Below are 9,666 nucleotides of genomic sequence, written 5' to 3'. Positions count from 1 at the left end.
TATAGTGACATATTCAGCATATCGTGTGTCGAATTCACCTAATTTTTGACATATAAGGTATCGAATATGAGTTACAGTGTTATATTCTGCATCTCATGTGCCGAATATGGTCAAATCCGTGTTTTTTCAACATACAATGTACCGAAAGTTAATTTTCGGTAAATAAGATATCAAATACGGATGCTAAAATTATAAATACGACGATATATTATCTATTTCTTCGATAAATACGATCGCATATATTGTCTAAATTTGGATTTTAGCCTTTTTCTATCAAATTTTGTTATTCAAGCCTGCCTGCCTCATTATGGGCAACAAATATATGACTCATTTTATTAATAAAAATAAAAAAAAATAAGAGAAAATTAGTGAATAACCTCTTTCTTATTTTTTGAATCTTATCTAAAATCAAACTACAATATCACGTTCAGCAATGCTCCCATAACGTATTCATGTCTATGTAACTTTAATTTATATTTGATATTACCTCATCTAATGTTTATATTTCGATGTCTAGTAACCACAAAAAAGGGAGGAGCGCGCCATCCTTGTAAATATCTTCAGAGTGCCAAAAACAGATGAGCGGGGAAAAAATGGATCTTTCTGTTTCTTCTTTTATATAAATAAAAAAAAAGTAAGCTTCAATGACAACAATATGAAACCAATTTCTTTTTCTTTGTTTGCCCTATATGTGCATGGCCAGTTCCTTTCGAGTACAAATAGCTTTCTGGCAGCGAATTAGCAATATCCCATCCCCTGCATGGATGCCTCTTTCTGCACAATAGATTAGAATAGAATGGTCAAGAGCCATCATGCCAAAGTCTTGATTCCATCAGTATTGTGTTCGATCCACTTCAGATGAACCAGATGCCCACTACACTAGTGGCAACAGCAAATGCTCATCTTCCTCCATTACTCGTCTCATTAATAAGAACGCACTCATCAAAGGAATGTCAAACCCACCGTAGCCAGGTAAACATCTAATAACTGATCAAAAAGCAACACACCAGCATCTTCATGCTCCAGCATAACAAGGTAAAATTAACAGAGCATACATACAAAGCATGCAGGTTGCAACTTGAATGTGATTCTGACAAGGGACAAAGCAACATCACAGCATCTATCTTGCATGATTCTGGAGAGACAATTAAGCATCTCACACTGCAAAAAGCTCTAATGTTAGCCAACGGTTTACAGTACAAATTCACCGATCAAAGGTCCCTAACCTAACAGGGTAGCACAATTTCCTCCATCAGGTGCACTCTAGTACAATATCCTGATCAACAGTTCTCAAGACCAGACGGTATGCTAATGACTAATCATGAGCATTTGCTCACCTGACATATAATTCTACTGAAGAGCATAAGTATCATAATGTGCTAACATTATGCGGTAATATTTCATATGATACGTCTGATCTTCCAAGTCATCTGGTCGCTACAAAATTTCCAAAAATGCAACTGGTCTGCTAATAGCAGCACCTGCCAAACTGCAACTATCCTAACTAAAAGCAACTAACATGTAATCTGTTGGTTGCAAAAAACACACTTATACTCTGTAATTTTTTTGGCTGCATAGGAGCCACTACGAAATGAAAATTCAAGTGGGGGGAGCTCTCCACCCAGGTGACATTTCCCAACAAAAAAAACTAAAAGCAACCCTGAATTCCAATATTCTAGTCAATACTTCCTAACTGAAAGCAGCACTGTGAATATATATATAGTCCTAGCAGCTCACGTACTGAATTCAGCACTCTGGTGTAATTGTGTGATATTAATGCAAAGCAGCTTTGGCTAACTGAAAGCAGCCCAAAACTTGGCCTCCATGAAGATATATGAAATTCAAGTGACTAGCTCCAAGTTGCATTCTACTCCACTCAACTTGAGAAGGACCTACATCATCAAGCTTCCAGTTGAAGCTGCTTGGGAAGAAACTCAAAAGCTACTAGCAGGCCAAAATGAAATGCAAATGGTCTGTGCTAGGAACCACATCAGCCAGTTCGCAAAGCACAAGTACATGAGATTAGGAGGAGGAATTACAAAGGAAAGAACTTGACTAGCAACATATGGATACAGCAGGTAATACAAGGGCAGAGCGCTACTGGAATTTATGAATACACTGAACTTGTAAGAACATGACCCTGGTATAGGATAGGAAGTGATTTGGAGTAATACAATTCAATTCTTGATTATTGTAGTGACGAAGTGCCAATCTTTTTGAACAAGTATAATACTATTGATGCTGATTGAGCAATATGCATTTAGCCAAAAGAAGAGATCAACTTCTCAGTTAGAGTTGAAAACTGAAACACTAGCACATCACTAAGTATCATTACACGAAAGGAAATAGTAGCAGTGGCGGATGACATGACGAGTTACATACAACTTAATTAGGAACAACATCAAAACCAAACCTCTAATTTGGGTGGAAAGTGCAGGGTTTGCTCCGTTTCCTTTGGTCGCAAAATCTGCAGTTTCCACTGCAGTCTCTAGCTGATGGTAGTACTTACAAAACATTTGCAAGGCAGCAGCAACATTGATTGAAACAAAACAAGCAAGATGAGCTAGAGCCCGTACTTGAGGAGGTGGAGGAGCATCAACTTGTTGTCACCGACCCTGGTAGGAGGCACATTGTCGTCGGGGCATCTACTTGTTACGGCCGGAAGGAGGCACATCGTTGTCGGCAGCGGCAGCGTCGTCCTTGACTCCAACGAGCACAATCTTCTCGTAGACGACATTGGAGGGGTGCATGGGGTACTCCACCGGCGTGATGGGGCGGCGGCGTGACGCCACGGAGTACCAGAGGAAGAGCACAAAGAATGTGACCATGGCACCGCACGCGGCCGCGAACAGCAGTGACACGGCAGCTCCCCAGTGGTTGTAACGTCGGTCGGCGGCACGGTGGACGCGCTCTGGCGGCGGCGTGGTGAGCAGGTCGGCGGGGTTGAGCGGCTGGGAGTGCATCTGGTAGGGAGCGCCGTGGCTGGCCCGGAAGGCCCAGCTGAAGAGGCTGCAGTTGCCGGCGGAGGAGGAGGCGGCCTGGAACTGGAAGCCGACCAGCATGGGCCCCCTCCGGAGGACCGGGGACAGATCGAGCGGGTAGGAGAGCAGCACGGGCGGCGGGTTGGGGAGGCGCGCGGTGGAGAGGCGGACGTGGAGCGTGGCGGTGGTGGCGTTGTAGTCTATCCACGAGTGCAGCCTTTGTCTCCTGGGGCTGGTGCCGGGGGTGTGGGACTGGGACTGGGTCTGGAGGGCGGTGCGGCCGGCGAGGTCGACACGGACGTGTGATGCGGAGAAGACGACGGCGAGGGCGGGGGGCGAGCGGGGTGAGGGGGTGAGGAAGAAGGCGAGGGATGCAGCAGGTGGTTGTGGTGAGAGGGCGAAGGAGAAGTAAGTGGAGAAGCCGAACCCGGCCCCGGCCGCCAAGGAGGAGACGACGATGGGGTTCCTGTACTGGACCCGGGCGCTGGGGGAGGCCATGTTGACGGCGCCGGAGGTGGCATTGGCAGCGCCGGAGAGGGCGAGCTGGGCGATGGCGCCGGGGAAGAAGTCGAGGGAGAAGGAAAAGCTGGCGGCGGAGGATGCTAGGAGGAGGAGGAGCGACAAGAGCAGCGTGTTGCAGCTACGGAGAGTGGGCATCTCCAATTGATGTGACTAGCAGTAAGAAGCAGATCAAGATTGAGGAGGGGGAGGAGCAAGTCAAATTAAATCTGCTGCGGAGACAATGCAAGATGGCTCATCATCATCTGCTGCTGCTGGCTTGCATGCAGTGCAGTGCAGTGCAGTAGCATCGATCCATCCCCGGGCGATAGCTAATGCGACTTGTCCTCCACCATCACATCAGAATAGCAGCTTGCAACCTCAGCTCGTCCTCCCAGCGCTCCTTCCTATGACTGGATCAGATGAGTGAGACACAGTGGATGGATGTAGTAGTAGTAGCTAGTTTGGTTTGCACAAAATCAAGGGCAACGAAAGGGAAGGGAAAGGGGATAGATAAGAGAGATAGATGAGCTAGTGCTGCAGGCTGCAGCCAGTGTTTGTCTCACTGACGAGGAGTGGACCTAGCTTAGCTGCTTTTGCTCTTGCTTTTTTCCTTTGCATTACTGGCGAGTGACGACGAGGGTAGAAGAAACAAGGCAACGCAGCTGAGTGAGCTCCTTCGATTCGCGTGAAGAATTAACTGAGCTCCTCACTACCTAACCTCGGAGCCAGGCCAGATAAACAGAAAGCTGTGTCCCCTGCTCCTCCTCTCCTCTCCTCTCCTCAAAAGCTGAAACCAGAAAAAGCAGTGCCTCCTCCCCTTTCCAGCCTTTATTTGTGGCATAAGCGCGCACGCTTTGTTTCAACTATGTCCGTGTATTTGGTTCAAGGATATCTTTACGATTCATTCAGTTTTGATGTTTGGTTGAAAGTGGCAAGCTAGATAGGATAATCACCAAATAGGAATATTTTTTTTCATATGTTTGATGAATTTATCCTGTAAAATTGCTCTCTGCGGTTTCATATTTATTGTCACTAGAGCGTTCTGCAAGATGGTTAAAAATTTATATCGTTGGAGAGCTTGGTAGATGGTTTTGGATGAGTTTACTCCTGTTGTAGTTAATGGTGTCACATTTTAAAACCCACTGTTGCATGCATATTGATTGCTGGACAGTGAAACGCTCTAGTGTGCTTGAGCTTTGCATGCACACATGAGTAGCTGCATGCACCCTGGCATGTTTCATACTACTATGAACAAGCAACCATTAGCATCTGCACTGTCCGAGGAGCAGAAGAGTGGAGTATTGGACGAGGGCAGTAGAGAGCATGGAGAAATTGAGCGGGCGAAGACGGTGTCTGCTGGTGTACATATAGCACAATGGCAATGCATTGTTTAGCGGCAAAACTAGCGGAAACACGATTTATGTCACTCGAACTAAAAAAATCTTTCGTTATGTTAGTGCTTGAATTTAGGAGTATTTTTGTTTCATGCATGCCTCCTGAACACGTGAGGAGAAAAAATATTCTATGCCTAAATGCTAGTGATACTCACTCTTGTCAAATTGGTTAGAGTAAATGTTTTTTTAAGCACGCTTTAAATATTGTTATGTCCTAAATCGTTTATCGAATTTGCGATCCGATTATACCATTATATTTATTGTAAGTAAATTAATAAAATAAGATCTTATGTTTTGATAAAAATTAAATATATGATAAGTGGATCTAACAAAAGTTTAGCTATTCTCATCCAAGTTATATCCATCCGATCAAACAAGAAATCAAATCGTCCAATATATACTACCAAATAAAAAATTAGATCTATAAAAAACATAAATAATCTTATCTTATCTAACCTTGTCATTTAAACAAACGCATGCTTCAGGGTGCTAAGGGCCTGTTTGTTTCAGCTAGAGATTCTGAAAAGCAGCTTATAAAAGCTGGATTGTTAAAAGCTGAATTGTGAAAAGCTTTTAGACTGTAGATTCTAAAAAAATTTAATGGACAGTTTAGTAAAATGGACTTTCACAATCTATCAAAAGCTGAGGAAAACCAACTTCTCATATTCTCACAATCCAACCAGCAGATTTTAAAAAGCTATAACCAAAAGCTGCCTGTTTGTTTCAGCTTCAGATTATAAAAGCTGAAAGCCAGAATCCGAAGCTGAAACAAACAGGACCTAAGCTACATACTCCTACATATGGTAAGTGGTGTGCCAGCACTAGTGCAAATTCGCCGTGGTTAAATATATAGTTGCACTAAAGCAAAGTTATGAAATGCATGCCTCCCAAAGGAACTATATCTGGCACGCTAAGGTGTGGGGAAGCGTGTCAAGGTTTGACTCCAGACCAAACAGGCTCAAACCAACCACAGTACATAGCTGAATCATATTTACATGTCGGGTCCTCAAAACATAAGCATCTTAAAATAACCCCATTAGCTTCAACATCACACATCATCTTCCTTTCTTTATTGCGTAAGTCCTTGTTGCAAAACAATGAGGTCGACTGCAAAACACACCATGCATTGAAAAAAAAATCAATAGTTAAGTGAATGTAGCAGATCTGAACAGCTGCAGGATACACGCTCTGCAAATCAAGCCCTATGGCATACAGCAATATTTTGAATATTATTAAGACAAAGTTACCTTCAAGCTGCGTAGTCATAGCAGGGCCAAATGAAAAACCATTGGGCGTCAATCAAAAAAATCACCAAATGAACTTGTATCCTTTCAAATTACACCACAGTGGTACCTTTCCATCATCTCCTGACCATTGGGGGAAAATAGGAATTGAGCTCAACCAAGCACTCAGCGAAATCATTATAGCTCTAATGATAGATGTACGATGGCAATAAATCTAAGCCTTTCTTTCTAATGCCAGCAGAAGCTAATGGCAAAGAAAAACACGAGTATATGCACTTGAAATCCCTTGCTTGCATCCAATTTGTTGCTTCATCTGCATTTTAAAAACCAGGCCATCAAGTGTTCCTTCCCAGCTGGTTCCTAAAGAGTGATATGCATATCAATCTCCCATAGAGTTTCATCATAGCTCAAGTGTAAATAAAATGTCCATCATTCCAGTAAACTCATTGCCTCATAGATGCGGAGCTTAAAAATCAGTCTGGTAGATTTAGCTAGTCAGTGGTTAGAGAAATAATTTCTAATAAACGTCAGAAGAAACTAATCTACTGGGAGATATCTTACACAGATAGAAATTTGAAATTACTACAAATCTCAAATCGTTAAGCATGCAATTCCATAATCCCATAGGCGTTAAGCATGCAACTGAAATCTGTGACCACAATACGCCACATCTGCCTGTGTTGGCTCCATTTTGGTCTTCCTCGATCAGACACTCATCAATAACCATGAGATGCACTCATTAGCAGAGCAAAGCTAAAGTACACGCTAAATTGCAGGCATTTCCGGAATCCGCCGAGGGGCATGAAGCATGCTTTTGTACCGCGCTATTGGAGTATTTGTAGCAACTGAACGGAAGAAAATATCCAACGCCTATCAGGCTTACCTGGCGAACCCCAGATTGATAAGGAATCCTCGCCGCGTGACCACCTTCAGCAAGAACTCCCAATCGATTGATCCCCCCGCCCCCGCCCCCACCCCGAGGCGGACGGTGCCAAGAACCACCTCTGCCGGCGGGGCGGACAAAGAAGTGAGGCAGGAAAATGTTGACGATACATCCATTAGGCATTTTTAAACGTTGACGATTAAACTCCTGCCATGGTCAAACCTCGGTCCCCCTCCTTCTCCCCTCCGACAAGAGGGAGCGGTGATCTATACAGTTAGAGCAGTTTAATCCACAAATAAAGTTCCCCGGTAGTTTAGATCTACTTAGGTTAAAGTTTATCTTCCCCATGGCGACGGATGTGCGGGGGACTTTTTCTTCCTCTATCTCTTCGTCGGTGACGACATCGACTTATGTGAGTTCTTCGGTGAAGATCTATGAAGGTATGTTTCCCTCGGTCTGATTGCAAACGGGTTCGATGGATTTTTGCTCTCTTTGGGTGCTATTTGTTTCGAGTTGTCGATTGTTTCAATCGGCAGTGTCGGCACTATCTTTCGAGTCGCTAGCTTACTTATATGCTAGGGAAACGAAGATGGTGGCTGAAGCTCATTCCTATGCTCTTGCTTGTGTTAGAGTAGGTTAGCGTTGAGCCTGCGTTCATCTATATACATCTCTTGTAGGGTTCTAAGGTTTGGAGCCTCTTCGTTTTGTTTTAGTAGATTGTTCGTGTCCCGTACTCGGTGTTCTTCGTCTTGACGTGCTATCGTGGTGGTCGAGATACATGTCGAACTTGGAGATGGGAATTGAATTGGTGTCTCTGTTTGTATATTTTAGCTAATTTTCAGAGTCTTTCATGTAAAACCAGGTTAAGTGTCACGTCCCAAATTCTATAATCACGTGATTAAACTTAATCATGCGTCATTAGCATCATAATTAAATTTGAGATAAAATATTTTGGCACACTTGATTATTTCATTCTAAGTCAATTGGATGAGAGAAAGAAATTCAGGAGAGAAAAGAATTGAATTTACAGTTAAAACAGACTTTTTCTCTAATACGTGGGACCCATCGACCGGCCCCACACCACTCTGTCTCTCTCTCTCACTCACCACAATAGCCCCTCTCCCTCACATGCTCTCTCTCACTCTCACCCACTCCCACTCTCTCCCTCTCCCACGCCAAGCAGCAGGAGCTGCTGCTCCTTTCTTCCCCCAACCGAGCCAAGGAGAGGAAGCAAAGGGGAGCCAAGGTGGAGGTCTCCAGCGAGCTCCTCGCTGCAGCCACCGGAGGTTGTCTTCCCCGTAGAGTTCAAGTCCCTCGGCCACGCCTTCTTCCTCCTCAAGCCGGTCACCACCTCCCTGACGGTGATTTCGAGCTCCAGCCATTCCCTGACCTCCACGATCGGACCACTAGCTTGATAGGGCATGGTGAACACCCCCATCCCCTCCCTTTCCATTCCCATGGCTGGATTTGCCGGTATCAAGCTCAAAGGAGCCCAACAATGGCCTCCACCACCATTAGAGGCCATAGCCGAGTTTCGATCGTTTTTTGCGTGTGCTTGTTATCCTCTGTGGTACAGGAAGTCAAGATAATGCTCTAGGTCCAAATCACCACCCCAAAAGGTCACTAGAATCATCACCGGTGAGCTCACCAAGTGCCTCCGACCACTCCCAGCGGTCTGACCACTATTTTCCACGGTATGACCACCATTTCAGGGGTCCGACTGCCTCTCAGGACGGTCTAACCACCAAAACTCAAACCTCTCTGAACACCGACGGTCTAACCGTGATTTCCAGAAGTTTGACCATGACTCCCGGTGGTCTGACCTCCCCTATCAGTGGTCTGACCGTGGTTAACTCAGACAGAACCGTTTTAGCGTAGTTTACTGTTCGCTGAAACTTGTAAAATTCATAATAAATTCTTTGTAGCTCCAAAAATTCTGAAACCAATTTTTTTTGGTTTCATAATAACATACTCTACCTATTAAAAATATCCCCAACCATAAAATAATTAATTAAAGTTCTAGGATAAATTAATTTGGTTAAGACTTCATTAATTCACCGTTAATTCTTTACAAGTCTAAAATTAGTGAAACTAATTTTGCTAGTTTTCTTATGACATTTTCTAACTAGGAAAAATATTTTTCATGCATTATAAAGCATATTTTATAGCATTTCATCATGCTTATTGCGATGCATTATTTTCTTTAACGATCGTCGAACCGAAAAGTAATGGGTTGTCACGAGGAGGCTTTGTGGTTGATCTCGTTTTGAACAAGAGTAGCAAGGCAAGCATATAAGCATATTGTACCTATTAGTTTGGATCATATGTGTCTAAATTGATAAATTACGCTTTATGTATGTTTGCATATTAGTGAGTCATCTGTCGGGAGATATGGGTAGAATCTATGTTGATGCATTACCTCTATCTTGTATTAGATGATCTGTAGCCCTTATAGCTGGGTTTTAACGTGATGATGTCTAACTTAAAAGTGTTGCGAGATGCTTAGCAATGCATAGGTCACCGGTAGAAGTCGAGTGGTGGTATGTTTCATCGCTCGCGAGTTTTAGGTTTATTTATTGTTCACAATGACAATGTCAATGGTATTGGTTGGATGAGTGGTGAGGATGAGGCGAGATGTGGGCGGTGTTAGGGGTTTATTCTAC

The 9,666-nt window shown here is 43.8% G+C and overlaps 1 protein-coding gene across 1 annotated transcript; it reads right to left on the bottom strand.

Moving 5' to 3' along the window:
- Window positions 1-2,168: 2,168 nt before the first annotated feature.
- On the bottom strand, window positions 2,169-4,235 carry LOC133893679 (uncharacterized). The gene has a single exon (XM_062334773.1). It carries the CDS (start codon window positions 3,636-3,638, stop codon window positions 2,646-2,648), a length of 993 nt encoding a protein of 330 aa, XP_062190757.1. The 5' UTR covers window positions 3,639-4,235; the 3' UTR covers window positions 2,169-2,645.
- Between the last annotated feature and the right edge of the window lie 5,431 nt (window positions 4,236-9,666).

This window comes from Phragmites australis, chromosome 15, assembly GCF_958298935.1.
Source record: "Phragmites australis chromosome 15, lpPhrAust1.1, whole genome shotgun sequence".
Taxonomy (NCBI): Eukaryota; Viridiplantae; Streptophyta; class Magnoliopsida; order Poales; family Poaceae; genus Phragmites; species Phragmites australis.
Note: the sequence above shows the minus strand (reverse complement) of the source record. Positions and strands in the feature narration are given on the sequence as shown.

Excerpts from the sequence above, each read along its gene's own strand:
- LOC133893679 (XM_062334773.1), bottom strand. The coding sequence starts at position 3,638 with ATGCCCACTCTCCGTAGCTGCAACACGCTGCTCTTGTCGCTCCTCCTC.